Source organism: Sus scrofa, chromosome 9 (assembly GCF_054392235.1).
Source record: "Sus scrofa isolate SSC_HxYL_T2T_F1_AM1 chromosome 9, Sscrofa_HxYL_maternal_Yorkshire_Landrace_v2.0, whole genome shotgun sequence".
Classification (NCBI taxonomy): Eukaryota; Metazoa; Chordata; class Mammalia; order Artiodactyla; family Suidae; genus Sus; species Sus scrofa.
The window spans coordinates 36,684,150-36,702,063 of record NC_139391.1 but is presented as its reverse complement, the minus strand read 5'-3'; the positions used below and the strand labels follow the sequence as shown (position 1 = coordinate 36,702,063).

At 37.8% G+C, this 17,914-nt stretch overlaps 1 protein-coding gene across 8 annotated transcripts in view; it reads left to right on the top strand.

Annotated features, from left to right (window-relative positions):
* Positions 1 to 17,280, top strand: part of NPAT (nuclear protein, coactivator of histone transcription) — a 65,761-nt gene extending 48,481 nt beyond the window's left edge. For 5 of the 8 annotated variants that reach the window (XM_084975949.1, XM_021062743.2, XM_084975948.1 and 2 more), the window contains 8 exons: positions 1,567 to 1,663; positions 2,322 to 2,450; positions 4,616 to 6,286; positions 8,392 to 8,507; positions 8,583 to 8,691; positions 12,763 to 12,823; positions 12,921 to 14,079; positions 15,459 to 17,280. In XM_084975949.1, coding sequence (XP_084832075.1) covers positions 1,567 to 1,663; positions 2,322 to 2,450; positions 4,616 to 6,286; positions 8,392 to 8,507; positions 8,583 to 8,691; positions 12,763 to 12,823; positions 12,921 to 14,079; positions 15,459 to 15,536 — 3,420 coding nt within the window. In that variant the 3' untranslated portion in view covers positions 15,537 to 17,280. Of the gene's footprint in view, positions 1 to 1,566; positions 1,664 to 2,321; positions 2,451 to 4,615; positions 6,287 to 7,298; positions 8,508 to 8,582; positions 8,692 to 12,762; positions 12,824 to 12,920; positions 14,080 to 15,458 lie in introns of those variants that run through there. The other 3 variants (XR_014815178.1, XR_014815177.1, XR_014815176.1) reach the window with 1 other exon arrangement.
* The last annotated feature ends 634 nt before the right edge of the window (positions 17,281 to 17,914 follow it).

Sequence of the window (17,914 nt, the reverse complement as noted above, 5' to 3'; positions counted from 1 at the left end):
CCTAAAGGAAGTATTTATAATGAAGAGACCAGGAATTCCTGCTGTGGTGCAGCGGGTTAAGAATCCTATGTTGTCTCTGTGGCAGCACGAGTTCAATCCCCGGCCTGGCGCAGTGGTTAAGGATTCAGCATTACCACAGCTATGATGTAGGTCACAACTGCAGCTCAGATTCGATCCCCACCTGGGAACTTCCATATGCCGTGGATGTGACCAGAATTTTTTTAAAAAACAATGAACAGACCAAAACAGACAGATGAGAGGAGTGAGACATTTATATTAGAAGACCTAGAAAGCTGTGTAAGACAAACTAATGTAAAGAAATCAGGTTTAAAGAATATTATAAAATCAAACTCATAGAAAAAGAGATCAAAGGTGGAGAAGTTGGACGAAGGTGGTCAAAAGGTACAGACTTCCAGTTATAAGGTAAACAAGGGATGCAAAGTATGACATGAATATAGTTAATACCACTCTATGGTATACAGTTGACATTTGAATAATTCAGTTAGGGATGCTGACCCCATTTGAAGTCAAAGATCCACTTGTAACTTTAGAGTCAGCCCTCTATACCCAGTTCCACAAGTGCAGATTCAACCAACCTCAGATCTTATAGTACTAAAGTATGTCTTTATTGAAAAAATTCTGCATGTAAGTGAACCTGCAAAGTTCAAACTTGTGTTGGTCAAGGGTCAACTGTATTTGAAAGTTAAGAGAGTACATCTAAGAGGTCTCATAGGAAAAAAAAAGTTTCCTTTTTCTCGTTTTTTAAAAATCTGTGAGATGATAGATATTAACTAAACTTATTTTGGTAATCATTTCATAATACGTATACCTCAAGTCATTGTGCTGTACACCTTAAACTTAATGCTGTATGTCAAGTAATGAAAAACATTATTGCATGGTTTTATTTTGTATTTATATACAGGTATAGTTCCTACGTTCATTTTAACATTTGGAAATAATCCACCAAAAAATGATTAATTCTAATAAGTGGAATTAGGAAGCATTCACTTTCTGTTTTCTAGTCTCCTTGTTCGAATTTGTTTTAAATGAACATAGGGTTAGAAGAAGTTTTCTTAGAAGGGAATACTACATAAGGTAGAAAAAAAAAAAAATCAGGAGTTCCCGTCATGGCGCAGCAGAAATTAATCCGACTAGGAACCATGAGGTTGCCAGGTGGATCCCTGTCCTTGCTCAGTGGGTTAAGGATCTGGCGTTGTCATGAGCTATGGTATAGGTTGCAGATGCGGCTCGTATCTGGTGTTGCTATGGCTCTGGCGTAGGCCAGCACCTGTAGCTCCAATTAGACCCCTACCCTGGGGACCTCATATGCCAAGGGTGTGGCCCTAAAAAGACAAAAGAGAAAAAAAAATCAGAGGAGTTCCCTGGTAGCCTAGCAGTTAAGGACTCAGTGTTGTCACTGCTATGGCTCAGGTTTGATCCAGGCTCTGGAACTTGCAGGTGCCTCAGGTGCAGCCAAAAAGATGAAAAAGAAATCACATGTTCTTTAATTATTTGCTTATATTAAACCCTAGTAATTCAATCAGCATCACTTTCTTTTTTTTTCAGAATGAAATCCACATGTCTGAAGAAGTTATACAGGATATATTGGAACAGACAGAATCAGATCCAGCATTTCAAGCACTCTTTGATCTATTTGACTATGGTAAGGAGACCATTTCTTTCAAGGCAGTTCAGAGAAAAATGTTTCTGTTATTTCTTTGGTGATTTAAACAGAGTGAAACAACATTTCCCAGAGCACCTGAAAAAAATTCCTATTTTCATTAAAGCAAATGTTTGATAGACGTGAAAGAGTTTTTGGTTGTCTTTGTTTCAATTTTTTTCTTAAAGAAACTTTAGCCATAAAAATAGAGAACAGTTTTTCTGGCGGAGGAGGGGGGCACTGTCGGTTGACAGTCGAAAAAACTGTGTTGAGGTCTATTACTATGCATATGTTTTACTAAACACTGTTTGATGATTAAAAAAAAAAAAATATTTGGACATTGCCCTCAGTCTTATGGCCTAGTGCAGTGGTTCTCAAAGTATAGTTTCCAAACTAGCAAATCAGCATTATCTGAGAACATATTAAAATTGCAAATTCTTGGCCCCTCCAGATGATTCTGATACAGGCTAAAGGTTTAAGAACTCCTGGTCTAGTGGATAACACACTTGTCAATGATATACAAGACAGCATGTTAAAAATCTGCAAAGGACTATAATTAAAACCAAACTTTAATATTTGCTTGACCACTGTCAGCTGTATTATTGATGCTTAATTTACTTTGGTCATTTAAGTAATTGCTTCCCTGTTCTATTTTTAACAGGTAGAACAAAGAATAATAAAAATATATCACAAAGCATTTCAAGTCAGCATGTGGAAACCAATCCCAATATCATCTTAGCAGGTGAAACTAATCTAGCAGTTAAAGGTTCTTTTGAAACAGAAGGATCTGGTAAGAATTTGATTTTGTTAATATCGATCTAAATCCTGACATTAACCTCAAAATCTTAAAGGCATAAAATATTGTTTAATTTAAAAGTTGTTCAGGAGTTTCCGTCGTGGTGCATTGGTTAACGAATCCAACCAGGAACCATGAGGTTGCAGGTTCGGTCCCTGGCCTTGTTCAGTGGGTTAAGGATCCGGCGTTGCTGTGAGCTGTGGTGTAGGTTGCAAACGCAGCTCGGGTCCCACGTTGCTGTAGCTCTGGCGTAGGCCGGTGGCTACAGCTCCGATTCGACCCCTAGCCTGGGGACCTCCATATGCCGCGGGAGCGGCCCAAGAAATAGCAAAAAGACAAAAAAAAAAAAAAAAAAAAAAAAAAGTTGTTCGAACTACTCCATAGGTCACTTTAGATTTTCTAAATTTTCTCTCCTCATAAAAAAAAAAAATTTACTCCCACACCTTCGGTACTTTGATTAAAAAGTGAATCTTTATACTCATTCTTTCATGATGCAATAGACTCTTTGACATGCACAATTTGGTGTTTATATAGTGTTGACCAATTCAATTGAGGTCTGTAACATTTAATATAATTTTTGAGGCACATATTCAAATCCTCGATATGAATACGTAGGGTTGGTTTGTGGTATTAATCATCCGGCCTAGTAATTAAGCAAGTTTAGGAGTTCCCTTCGTGGCTCAGCAGAAACAAATCTGACTAGCTTCCCATAATGACCAAAGTTCGATCCTTGACCCCACTAAGTGGGTTAAGGATCTGGCGCTGCTGTGAGCTGTGGTGTAGGTCGCAGATGTTGCTCATATCCTGTGCTGCTTTGGCTGTGGTATAGGCCAGCAGCTGCAGCTCCACTTCTACCCCTAGCCTGGGAACCTCCTTATGCCACAGGTTCGGCCCTAGAAAGACAAAAAAAAAAGCCAAGTTTAGCTGACTGCTCAGTATCTATATCTCACTAATTTAGAGGAAATTATATACTCTGATTATAGCCTTGAATTATGGATTTTATAAGATTTTAGCTCATATTTCTATGGGTCTACCAAGTCAGTTCATAACATTTCTGCTTCTCATGGAGTACTGGTATGGTACATAATTGTCCCACAATAATGACTCGTGAATGAGGGAAGGCAGTGAATGCGGGAAGGCAGTATATGGTCATCTTAGATCTTATAATATTTGCCAAGTTTTTTTTAAAATTTCATTTTTGTGAAATAAGAGTACACTATAAAAATGTAAAGTCATTGAATTATAATCAAATACCCACATAGCATCTCTCAAGTCAAAAATAGTCCTAGCATCTCAAACTCGCTAAACTTTATGCATATTTAGTACCACCTGTATCTATTTTCTGTATGCCACAAAGCTATGTCAAAATAATCTTTTCTGCTTATCGATTCTTAAATGCCATTACCCCTTCCAACTCCTTCAGTGGCTTGTTTCACATAATGGCTTCCAAGCTTCATGTCACGTCTTCAGAAAGCTAGTTTTGGAATATCTTAGACTACATTCCCACTTTGAATCTTTTGCCTGTATCCGAGCCCAATTCTCCATTTCTTCCTAGGCTGAATTGTAGTAAGATGTGTCTTTCTCATATATGTTTTATGTAGAAGTTTGTGCTTCAGATAAGCTCCACCCTGCACAAAGTGAGATTTGAAATCTCATTTTCTCAGAAAGCCTTCCTACTTTGTGGAAAAGGACTACCTCTGAATTTATGTGGTCTGGATATAATTTTCACTAATTTCTCCACAATAAGAATTTCACATGTGCTCTATATCCCATATTTCATCAGTGTCACATTAAGAGAATTATATGCTAGTTGATATACATTTTTCTACAGTTTTCCCAGTATTATTTTCCTTTCTTTTCTTTCTTTTTTTTTTTTTTTCTTTTTTAGGGCCGCACCCATGGCACATGGAAGTTCCCAAGCTAGGGGTAGAATCAGAGCTGCTGCATCCCGTAGATGTGGTTCAGATTGATGTTGCTGTGGCTGTGGTGTAGGCCTACAGCTGCAGCTCCAATTTGACGTGTATCCTGGGGAACTTCCATATGCTGTGGTTGTAAACAAAAAAAAAAAGAAAGAAAGAAAATAGTTTTTTTACTGCAAAACCTACCTCAGAAGTTGTCACATACTCACCATATCTCTCTACCATTATAATATTTTGCAGATGATCAGTCTGGCCAGCCCCCCTTTTGTACATCCTATCAAAATGAAGACACATCAAATACTTTGAAGAATGGCAGCAATCATGATGAGCTTAGACAGGAAGACCAAGAACATTTTTCCCAGATAGACTCTAGCATCCAGAAAAAGGCCTTTAAAACAGTTGTACCTACTGAACAGAAATGTAACCTTGATATGACCTTTGAGTCTGTGCCTAATTTGAATGATTTTAACCAAAGAATAAATTCCAATGCTGAATGTAATCAGCATTGTGCTGAATTATATGCCAGTCAGATGTCCACTGAAACTGAAATGACTCTGGAAGTTGAAAAGAATTCTTTGCCCCCAAATGTGCAGAATGAATCTCGATTACAGCCTGATCAGTCTGATACACCGATGACTTCATTTGTTTCCCTTGGTGGTGAAACTAACAATGAAAATTTGGTTCTTTCTGGGAAAACTTCTCAACTTTTATCCCAAAATATTCCATTAACTGGAAAGCCATCTAAAAAAAGTCAATTTTGTGAAAGGTCTGATGATACAAGAAGACTTACAACTACTTTCCATGCCTCCAAGTCACCAGATTCTCGAGAAATTCACCCAAGTAAAACTGAAGTTAATAATGTGTTAGCAGTTGCATCACAGCAGCTTTCAGATTGCCAAGATAATTCTTCACTTCCAAGTAAAATATTGCCTGTGTCTGTTGAAAGTTCAGGTTTAAGTGTATCTGAACAAAAAGAAATTCAACTTGGAGATTCAGTATCTTCAGTTAAACTACCATCTAATGATCCATCATCTGTTGAGTTAAATCATACAGAACATGAAACTCAGCCTTCCAAGTGTGAGAAAGTTGCTTTGGATTCACAAAAGCCTTCATCTTCTGTAAAAGAAGATGGAGATAGTATTTTTATCTCTTTAGGTGAAAGTAACTGTGAGGACGTTACATTGATAGCTCCAGAAGATAATCCTGTAGAAGATAGACATTCTCTTCCTTCAGAATCTGTGTGTTCTTCAATGAGAGATTCTCACCCTGAGTCCCAAAATACTACTGATAAATCTGCTAGCGACAACTCAGCAGAGATAGATGCATCAAATATTGTCTCTCTCAAAATCATCATCAGTGATGATCCATTTGTTTCCTCAGATAATGAACTTAACAGTGCTGTTTCCAGTATCAGTGGAGAAAACTTGCCAACTATAATTTTATCTTCTCCTGCAAAATCACCTTCCAGAAATGCAGAATTAGTTAAATGCCTGTCCTCAGAAGAAACCACAGGTGCTGTCTCATCTGCTGAAGGAATTGGGGATTCGGCCTCAGTGGAACAGAGCCTTTTAGCACTCAAACCTGAAGACTCTACAGTAAACAAAACTCAGAATGAAGACAGTATTGCTCTTTCAGCCAGTGTTACACCCTGTGTTTCCAAGGATGGAGGATTCATACAGTTGATGCCAGCTACAAGCACAACTTTTGGCAATTCAAATAACATTCTGATAGCTACCTGTGTAACTGATCCAACAGCCTTAGGAACAACTGTCAGCCAGTCAAATGTTGTGGTATTGCCTGGAACTTCTGCACCTGTCACTGCTCAACCTCCTCCACCTCAGTTACAGACACCACCAAGGTCAAATAGTGTATTTGCTGTCAACCAGGCTGTGTCACCCAGCTTTTCACAAGGTAATTTTAAGAACATATTGAAGATTGTTTCTCTGGAATGGGATCTAATTTCTCTTGTGTGTGCAGTTCCTGGCTTGAAGATAATAAATCATGGATAAACAGTCTAAGAAAAAGTTCAGACATTTTTTTTTTCTTTCTGTAGTTTTCAATCCATGACTAAGCTACAAAAAAGTGGGGGGTGGGGGGAGACCGATTCATCAAATAACCATCTAACTACTAAAACCAGTATTGTGGGAGTTGTGTTATGTGGGTGTTTTTTTTTTCTTTTCTTTTTTTCATCTTTTTAGGCCCACACCCGCAGCATATGGAGGTTCCCAGGCTGGGGGTTGAATAGGAGCTATAGCTGCTGGCCTACACCATAGCCACAGCAACACCAGATCCAAGCTGCCTCTTTGACCTATACCACAGCTAACGGCAACGCCAGATCCTTAACCCAGTGATCAAGGCCAGGAATCGAACCTGCATCCTCATAGATACTAGTCAGAATCCTTTCCGCTGAGCCACAATGGAAACTCCATGTGTTTGTGTTTTTGGCCACAGTGTGCAGTTGCTTGGTGTGGGATCACAGTTACCAGACCGGGGATTGAACCTGGGCCACAGCAGTGAAAGCACTAAATCCTAACTACTAGTCTACCAGGGAACTCCCAGGATTTTCTTAAATAGCTATTTTTTCATTTTATTGAATAACTATTAAATTTTCTTAAATAACTTTTAAATAGCTTACTTCTCAAGGAATTTATTACCTATTCAGAGAGTCTTTTACGACACAATTTGAATTTCTCACTGTCTTCACCTTTGAGAATTGATCCCTGTCTTTAGAATTCTTTCTTTATAGGAGCACTAGTGGCGTTTATTACATACTGTTTTATAGGTAGGTAGTGATTGACATGCCTGTCATAGATGCTGTTCTTATATGTCCCTCAAAGATAGAGTTTATGGTACATTCATCTACACTTCCTCATATATTTGATTCCCAAGCTCCTTTCCCCCCTCTCTTTTTTTTTTAATTTAGGCATACAGTAAAATCAAATTAAATATCATCAATTAAAGGAAGAGTCATAAGTTGTGATGATGGTCGTACAACTATAAGTGTAATAAAATTCATTGAATTAAAAATAAAGGAAGAGTCAGAATTGACAGAAAATGTGGGACTTGAGCTAAAGCTTAGAGAAATAAGGTAGTATTTGGAGTAAAAGGAAGGGACTCTTAAGCAGCACAAGTGTAGGTAAGTATTTGAGAGACTGAGGTATGTGTTTATGAAAGACAGGAGCAGTTAATGAATTTATGAAGAAAAGATTCATTTATAGGGCAGGGTTAAATTATGATAGCCATAGACTATGTTATTGACTTCTCCATTTAAACACTGTTTTTTCCTTCATAGTTTTGACTGGTTGTTCATTTATCTGGGCCCTGCTTGACAAATACCATTGAGCAGGTTTTGGACTGTCAGTATTCAGTTAAGACCCTAATTTTCTGGTAAAAGATTCAGACTCAAAACTTGTACTACCAATTTTTTAATCAATTTCACTTCACTGTTCTTTCTAGAGGAATCAAGGTACAACTGTAATATGATCCCCTGGCTGTAAGGTCTTATGCTTAATCATGGTGTTTTTTTTGTTTTTTGTTTTTTGTCTTTTTAGAGCTGTACCTGAGGCACATGGAGATTCCCAGGCTAGGCGTCAAATCAGCTGTAGCCACTGGCCTACACCACAGCCACAGCAACACAGGATCCGAGCCGTGTCTGCAACCTACACCATAGCTCATGGCAACACTAGATCTTTAACCCACTAGGCAAGGCCAGGGATCAACCCTGAATCCTCAGGGATGCTAGTCAGATTCATTTCTGAAGAGCCACAACGGGAACTCCTTAATCATGATATGTACCTTAACAATGCCATAAGACTACTTTAGTATTCAGATTGACTTTTTCTTAGTTTGTTAGCCTTGCTATTGTCCCTAAGTTAATTTTTTTAAAGGAGAGTAGATTGTATAAGAAAGACTAATTTTACAGAATTTATTATAAATTAATAATTATTTTGGTATCTTGTATTTACGAGAAATTATTATTGAGAATATATATATATATTTTTTTTTTTTTTCTTTAGGGTCTGCCATTATAATTGCTTCTCCAGTCCAACCTGTACTTCAAGGAATAGTGGGAATGATCCCTGTATCTGTGGTTGGACAGAATGGAAATACATTTTCAGCTCCTCCTCGGCAGGTAACATCTAGGAACCGGAAATGTCTCCTTGCCACTTTTCAAATATAGTATAACTAATGGCTTCTTCTCTTCTAGGTCCTTCATATGCCTTTGACAGCACCTGTATGCAACAGAAGTATCCCGCAGTTCCCCATCCCTCCAAAATCTCAGAAGACTCAGGGACTAAGAAACAAGCCTTGTACAGGTACATTTCCAAGTACATTCATGTCAGCTTTATGTCTGTGTACTCATTTGTTTGCAGTAATACCACAAGTGTGATTGTCCAAGCTTTGCTTATAGTTTTTTTGCAGTAGTTTTTTTAAAAAATATAAATGGATCAAATTAGAATTTAGAAAGAGACCATGCATTTGTAGGAGGAAAGGCAACATCACAAATCAGAAGGGACAGGGTGGACTGTTTAATAAATGAAATTTTATTGGTTAGTGTATGTATTACAGAGGGGAAAAGGTGAAAAGCAAAATAATGAAACAATAAAAGAAAATGTAAGAGAATATCCTAATACCACTGAGATAAAAGGACTGGTGTGTGTGTGTGTGTGGCCATACCTACAGCATATGGAAATTCCAGAGCCAGGGATAGAACCTGTGCCACAGTAGCTACCTGAGCTATTGTGGTGACAAAGCTGGATTCTTAGCCCTCTGCACTACAAGGAAAGTCTTTAAAGGATTGCTTTTAGGAGGAAAGCTAATTGGTAAAGGGGAAAATTTGATAATACTAACTACTCCAAAATTAAGATTTTATGGGGTTCCCGTTGTGGCTCAGCAGTTAACAAACCCAACTAGCATCCATTAGGACGCAGATTCGGATTCGGTCCCTGGCCTCACTCAGTGGGTTAAGGATCTGGCGGTGCTGTGAGCTGTGGTGTAGGTCCCAGACGTGGCTTGGATTTGGTGCTGCTGTGGCTGTGGTGGAGGCCGGCAGTTACAGCTCCGATTCAACCCCTAGCCTGGGAACCTCCATGTGCTGTGGGTGCAGCCCTGAAAAAACCAATAAGAAAAAAAAAAAAAATTAAAGATTTTAGTTCAACAAAAGGTAACTTATACAAAGCAGTACAAAATTTTTCATTCAGGGCCTTGATGATCATTGAACCAAGTTCTCAAACTTCTCTTCCTCAGACTTTTCCATCTCTATGGGGGACAAAATGCCCAAGTTGTTAACCTAACAACACCCTTAACCCTCAGAATTTTTGACCTCTTTCAATTCTAAGTCTTTATCTTTACTTCAGGCAATCTCTCCCATAGCTTCACCTCCAGTTTTTCACTAATTGTTACTAGACCTATACAATTTTTAAAGGCCAGTAACGTCCCTCAAAATACTTGTTCATTTCCATGTATCCCTTGAATCTGTCTTCAACCAGTGTGAGCTCATATTACTTATCTGCACCTGCACTTTCCCTTCCTTTCTAGATTCATTTCCTTGCTAATCCAGCCTTGACCCCACAGTCCACCACATCAGCCACTTTTCTCAATACTCATATTCACATTCTTCTCCCATAGCCACTTAATACTCTCCAGCCCTGCCTGGATTTGTCAGCCAACCAGTTCTCTGCCTTTACACCTGGGCTTCTTAGCATTACTTTAGAATTAGTACCATTTCATAACACAAAGTTTTCTTACCCTCACTGCCACATAGCAGTCATTTAAATTATCTACTTATCTCAGAGTTCCCACTGCGGCTCAGCGATCAACAAACCCGACCAGGAACCATGAGGTTGCAGGATCAATCCCTGGCCTCACTCAGTGGGTTATGGAACCTCCATATGCTGCGGGTGCGGCCCTAAAAATGAAAAAAAAAAAATTGTCTATCTCCTTTGGGAGAAGCATTCCTCTTTCATGTTATTTCAAACTTTTACAGCTCTTCTCAAATCTCACCAGTCACCACCTTCCTCATTCTAGGCTAATGATTTTGTCTCCCAGCTTATCAGTAGTAAACCCTCTTTTCTCACATCACTCCCATTTAGTACGTACCTGTTCATCTAACTAAAACCATCCTTCCCTTTTCTCTTATTTCTTAGAGGAATAGTTATCTCAGTCTTTCCAAGGTTAATACAGCCTACCTGTGCTCTAGATTCTGTCTCCTGTGTATCTTCAACTTTTCTTTTTTTTTTTCTTTTTAGGGCCAAACCCGCAGTGTATGGAGGTTCCCAGGCTAGGGCTCAAATCAGAGCTGTAGCTGCTGGCCTACACCACAGCCAAAGCAACGAGGGATCCTTAACCCACTGATAGAGGCCAGGGATCTAACCGAGTCCTCATGGATACTGGTCGGGTTCATTAACCGTCGAGCCACAACAGGAATTCCTCAAGTGTTCTTTTTTGGCTCCTTCCTTCTACCTGTCCAACTACAGACACAGAGACTATTCCTACCATTCCTTTAGGTTTGTCCCACCTGCCAGCCCTCTATCCCTAGTCCCTCTATCTTCTGTTGCTCCTTCATTCATATTATTGTCCTTTCTTATGTGTCCACTGAACCTCTTAAAAGTCATTGTGGCCTCCTAATACTGTCATATGCATTGAACGCTTTCCATCCTTAGCTTACTTTACTGCCCTCTTAACAGTTGACACTATTGGTGGCTTCTCAAGCCACCACTAACCAAGCTTCTCTCCTAATATTATATAACTTACAATTTTCATACTCTTTTTTTTTTTTTTTTTTTTTTGTCCTTTTGCCTTTTCTAGGGCCGCTTCCACGGCATATGGAGGTTCCCGGGCTAGAGGTCTAATCAGAGCTACAGCTGCTGGCCTACACCATAGCTCACGGCAACGCTGGATCCTCAACCCACTGGGCAAGACCAGGGATAGAACCCGCAATGTCATGGTTACTAGTCGGATTCATTAACCACTGAGCCACAACGGGAACTCCAAGATTTTCATACTCTTTATATCTAAATGTCACCTCTTCTTCCTCAAAAACCTCCTTGGTCTACTTTTCCCCTCTTGTTAATATTACCATTTATTCCTGATTTACTCTTCATATTTATGCACATGCCCATACTGTCTCTTAAGACCTTCATCATCTCTCATCTGGAATATTTATATATTATCTCACTAGAGTTCCTTTGTCCAGTTTTCTTGTCTAGTTCATCTTCTACATTGCTTAGTGACTTCCTAAAAAAAAAAATTTATTCATGCATTTTCCCTATTTAAAAAAAGGATTCTTTATAAAACTATTTGCATAATACACAAGGTCCTTTGTGATCTCATTTTTGCTTTCCTTTCTAGCTTCATATCTTGCTGCCTTTCCACATAAACACATAACTCCATAGAAATGAAAAAACAGCTATTAAAACTCCAGGCCACGTGCTCTGAGTGACATAGATTTGCACCTATAACAGTTAAATGGGGAGTTCCCATCGCGGCTCTGGGGTAGCAGACCCAACTAGGATCCATGAGGATGTGGGTTCAATCCCAGGCCTTGCTCAGTGGATTAAAGGATCTGGCATTGCTGTGAGTTGTGGCCAAGGTCACAGATGCAGCTCAGATCCTGCGTTGCTATAGCTGCGGTATAGGCTGGCAGCTGTAGCTCCGATTCCACCCCTAGCCTGAGAACTTCCATATTCCACACCTGTGGCTCTGAAAAGAAAAAAAAAAAAAAAAAAACCAACAACAACAAAAAACAGATAAATGGGCAGGATTTTTAAATAGACATAATGTATTGCTTTCTTTTTTTTTTTTTTTTTTTTTTTGCTTTTTATGGTGACACCTGCATTATATGAAAATTCCTGGACTAGGGGTCAGATTCGAGCTGCAGCTGCAGGCCGCAGCAACACTGGATTCGAGCAGCATATGCGACCTGCACCACAGCTTGTGGCAACACCAGATCTGTAACCCACTGAGTGAGGCCAGGGATTGAACCCACATCCTCACAGACGCTGTCGGGTTCTTAACCTGCTGAGAGCCACTGTGGGAATTCCCATATTGCTTTCTTAAGTAACTTTTTGGATTTAAGTAGTAGCCTTAATTGCTGCATTGATCATTATAATCTGTAGATCCAAAGACTGGATTCATGTTTGTCTGCAGTTGAAGCAAGTCATTCGCTCCATGTTTGTATTTCCTTAGTAAAATGGATGTATGACCATCTTGTATATATTACAAAACTGCTTTTTAAACCCAGTGTGTGAAAGTATTTCATCTGTACACTAACTATGGCTTAAATTTTGTCTCATGATGTCTGATATTGTGATCTGTTGCATTTTCTTTTAGAGAAATATACTTTCAGGAATGTTTTTCTTTTCTAATTAGCTTATTTATAATTCCAGGAAAACAGGTAAATAATTCGGTGGATTCATCAAGTCATTTAGTTGCATGTCATGCACAAAGGTGAGCATGAAAGTAGTTTCTTTCATTGATTATTTGAATGCTCAAGTAAAAAACATAAAGAATTTCTTTGTTACTAAAAAAATTTGTTTTCTTATAGAACTGAAGTTTCTGACACGAATATGGCCACAGATCTTGGAAAAAAATTGGAAGAAATCACAGTTCCCTTCTCAGTAGAAAGTATAGTTCCAACAAGCAAACCATTTGAAAGCCACAGACGTGTGCTCTGTTTTGATACCACTACTTCTACTGTGGAAAATAAACAAGGGACAAACCATAAGATGGTGTCCCAAAACAAAGAAAAGGATGACATTTCATTTTCTAATCTTGACTCACCGATTGTGTCCTCCACCTTAAAACCCCCTTCCAATAATGCTCTCAAAAGAGAGAGAGAAAAACCTCCAGTGCCTAAGATTTTATCTAAGTCAGAAACTGCCATTAGCCGACATACCACCATAAAAGAAACGCAGTCAGAAAAGAAAGTTTCACCAACAGAAATTGTACTTGAATCTTTGCATAAAGCAACAGCTAATAAGGAGAATGAGTTATGCAGTGATATGGAAAGGCAGAAAAATCCAGAGACTTCAAAATTGTCTAATGGGCAGCAAAACGGGGGTGTACGGAATGAGAAAACAGTAGTTTCACTGCAAGAGCTAAGCAGAAAACAAGGCACACCCTCAAACAATAAAAATGTCACTTCAGTAGGTGTACCTGTGAAGGATTTAAAACAAGAACAAACCAGGTCTGCCAGTTCTTTGATTAACCCACTCACCAAGCATAGCACAGAAATGTTACAAGATATTCAGTGGCATAGCCCAGGAAATAGACTCGCCGACAGTACTGATTTACCTGTACCCCGGACACCTGGCTCCGGTGCAGGGGAGAAACATAAGGAAGAACCTACGGATGGTATCAAAGTCCCTTGTAGTCGGCGTTTTGGTGAAGACAGTAGCACACCCAAAGTAATGGTCCCTCCTGTCACCCCAGATGTGCCCGCCTGCAGCCCTGCCAGTGAAACGGGGAGTGAAAACAGTGTAAGCATGGCTGCACATACATTAATGATTCTGTCCAGAGCAGCCATCTCCAGGACTACTTCGACAACTCCTCTAAAAGACAATACACAGCAGTTTAGGGCATCTTCAAGGAGCACCACAAAAAAGCGGAAAATTGAGGAATTAGATGAGCGCGAGCGAAACTCCCGTACTTCTAATAGAAGTCTTGCAAATTCTTCAATACCAATGAAAAAGAAGAAAATTAAGGCAAGTTTGAAAGTTAATTTTAGAACCACACCTTTCCCTTCCTTCAGTGCTCAGAGTAGAGATCTCATCATTGTTTGCCATTGCTACCTAACTGAACATTATGGTCAAGACAGCTTTGAGTTTTGATAAAATACACTCTGTAGCAGTGTCTCTCAGCCAGTGTATTACTCAGAAGTTGTCCAGGTGAAACATAGCATTTTCAAAACTGCTAAGGCATTTATTTATAAAAATCTTCCTTGGGAAAAGGAGATTTGTTTCTGTCATGGTAGGAACCCAAGTTTTAGCAGGGAGAGTGACATATATAACACATGAGAAATTGGGAAGCCACTGTTGTATGTGGAATTATTAAGTGAAAACTACTTTGCAACTCTTCCATCTTGGCGTTTTTTTCATACGTCCTGCCATCTCTTGCATAGACTCTTAATGCATGTTAATGTGTTGGAGCAGTATAAAAACTAAATTTACCTGTCTTTTCTTTAACTATAGTTATCTATAGGAAGGAAATATAGGATTATCATTGACAAATTAAAGCCATTTTCCATAAGTTTGTTTAGCCACTTAGTAAGTGGGTTGAATGAAAGGTTTAAAATGTCATAGAGAGGGAGTTCCCTTGTGGCTCAGCAGGTTAAGGATCCAGCATTGCCACTGCTGTGGCTCTGGTTATAGCCGTGGCGCAGGTTCGATTCCTGGCCTGGAATTTCCACATGCTGCAGACTTGACCAAAGAAAAAAAAAAACATGTCGTTGGAGGAAGTATGGTATCAGGGAAAGAATCTTGCCTTTGCTGCCATAGAAGCTTGGGTTGAACCCTGCATCTCCTCTTTATTGGTTCTGTGACCGTTTTTAAGTCCATAACCTGAATCTCAGCTGCATCATTTCACATGAGGTTACCACACATCTTACCAATGGCTATGAGAGCTAAATGTCATGTTTGTAAAGTGCCTAGTATATATTAAATGTTTGGAACTTGAAAAGTAACTGTTACTCTTAAAATCTTAGTAAAGCTGTCTAGGGTTTATGGTTCAGCAGTAGTGACTACCTTATAAAAAGCATGTTCTGACTTGTCTCATTCAGCATTCATACACTCTGAATTTTATAATGTCTTATGCTCCAAAATAATGATGAAGTACCATTGAAGTGTATTTTATTAACCTTGGATTTATAAAAAGTTGTCTCTACTTCTCTGTATAACTAAGATTCTAATGAACTAAAAAAGTTTTGATTAAAAATTTAGTATATATGAAAGTAACCAATTTATGGTTATACATGAATTAATAAGAAAGTGAGCTTTTTGACCTTGTTTGAGTTCAATATGTTAACTTAGGTTTATTTTTTCTTTTTTCTCTTTTTTTCTTTTGATTTTTGTTTTTGTTTTGACAGAAAAAGAAGCTACCCAGTTCATTTCCAGCTGGAATGGATGTGGACAAATTTTTGTTGTCATTGCATTATGATGAGTAAATATTCTGAAATATGAGAACAGTAGCTATTTATAACTTCTATTCCTTAAACTATTATGAGTGTAGGGAATGAGATATTGATAGAATCTGAAAGCATGACCTGCACTTTGTTTCATTGTACTAAAATTTCACTTTATTTCTAAATTGTGCTGTTTCTGAAGCAGCTTCCTAGTTTGTAAATAGATTACCTGGTATATTTTTATTTTGGAAAAAAAAATTTGCAGAAATGTAAGTAAACCCAGTCTGCAAAACTGTATAGCTTTGACAATTGCATATTGTAAATACTGTGTAAATTTTGTTGAAATAGAGGTTAAATCAATCTAATGTTCTTACACTGTGTTTTTTTACTTAAGGATCTCTAATTCTGATGCTTATTCTTCTGGAATAGTTTCTCACTTTGTGTGGGAAAATTATGCTTTTCCTTATAAATTGCCTTTAGTAACTGTCCAACAAGACATTTAAAGACATAACAACTAATTAGTACAAAAGTAATAAAGTATCCAGAACTCAAATGGTAATAAAGTAACCAGAAGTTAACAATTTGGTTTTTTTTCCAGAGTGAATACTTAACCACCCTTTCTTATAATTGCAGTGAAGATTATATTCCAAAACTTTTACACTTTAACTGTTTCTTCTGGTCTCTGTTTTAAAGAGAGAATTTTGTAAACCATTTGAGTGTTCCATTCTTTTGTCTATAACTTTTAAGATCTTTTACAGAACTTAAAGCATTTAGACTGTTGAGCCATAAAAAGTTTGGTTATGTGGTAGTTGAGACTTCTTGGTATGTATATACTTTTCCCCTAAATACTGGGGATTTAAAGAATTGCACTAATTAATAGAATGTTTTACAATAGTAGTGACCAATGCACATTTAATTTAATTCTTGTGTTCTATGTTAAGCTTGTGGGGAGGATTATCTTCTGTTGACCTTTTAGAAAGCCATGTCCATCATAAGATGTAAAAAGATAAATCATAATTTTCTGTTTTTATTTAGCTTCTCCTAAAGTGGGCTATGTTAAATATATCTGTACTCAGATACAGTGTGTTGTCTCTGTGCCCCTTATATATTATAGTTACTCTCAAAAAGTCCTTGAGAATGAAAGAGGTGCCTTCTCTGTATTAGACTCACACAAATCAGTCAAGTTGAAGAAATGGTTTAAACCTTTAAGAATAGAAATTATAATTCATACTTGACCAGTTGTGCCTAGATATTAAAGTATGTTCTCTTAAGTGCTGTTTTGTTAAATATCAATATATTAAGGGTCTTTCCTACACTTCAGTGTATTTCAAAGTCATTTTCCTCAACCATTTTTTCTACTAGGCCTTTAAAAAACTAAATTCATCCTACTCTAACAACATTTCTCAATGTGGACATCACATCTTAATTGCTGAACCTTACAGCAGAAATATATGTTGTAATAAATTTTTATGATGTGGCAAGTGGTCTCTTCCTAAGGAACTAAATATCACACAGTTAATGTTTATTTAACTCAGCTTGATACTATACTATAGTTAGGTTTGAATAAATATTTTCATTAACTGTAAAAGTTTGAATTCCTTCATATTAATGATAATCATTCTCATTTAGATATTTTGATTAAATTCCTTTGCAAGTCAATTCTTCTTTACTTTTTCAGAAGTTTACATAATGCTGAAAATTACAGATTTTCTTCTCATTCATTTAATATGTATCTGTATGTGCTAAGTACTAAGAACTCATATACAAATAAAATAAGTTCACTTTCTCCAGGATTCTTATTTTCACTAGCCAGGAGCGACTGTATAGTCCAAAAACAACATATACTTGGAGGTTTCATTTATGACCAAGACCAAAACTGTTATTCCCATTTTATTTTAAAAGTCCAAATATGCTAGACTTGATTAAAGTATTTTACCTGGTAATCTATTTCAATGGTAAAATGCCCAGTTTGGCTCTGTTTCAGTGTTAAAGTGTACCACAAGCAACTTGTGGCTACTTATAACTATATGTTAGGATCCACTCTTTTATTTTCTCTTTGGTTGGGTTTGTTTGCTTTGGGGTTTTTTGTTGTTGTTGTTTTTTTTTTGGCCGGGGGGTGGGGGCATGGTGGCCACATTTGCAGCATCCAGAAGTTTTCGGAATAGGAATCAAACCCACACCACAGCAGTGACTGGATCCTTAACCACTAGGCCACCAGGGAACTCCTCCACTCTTTATTTTGGACATTACTTGGTGATTAGCATAGTCAGTTGTATGCCAAATCTGAGAAGTCTTGTAATTAAAATAATTATTTTAGCCCTGGATATCGTTAGAACCTTTTAGTTAAGTATGTTAAAATACATGAGTAAAGCAACCACAAGCATTCAGCCAAAGGCTAGATGTCATGACTATTAGGGAGA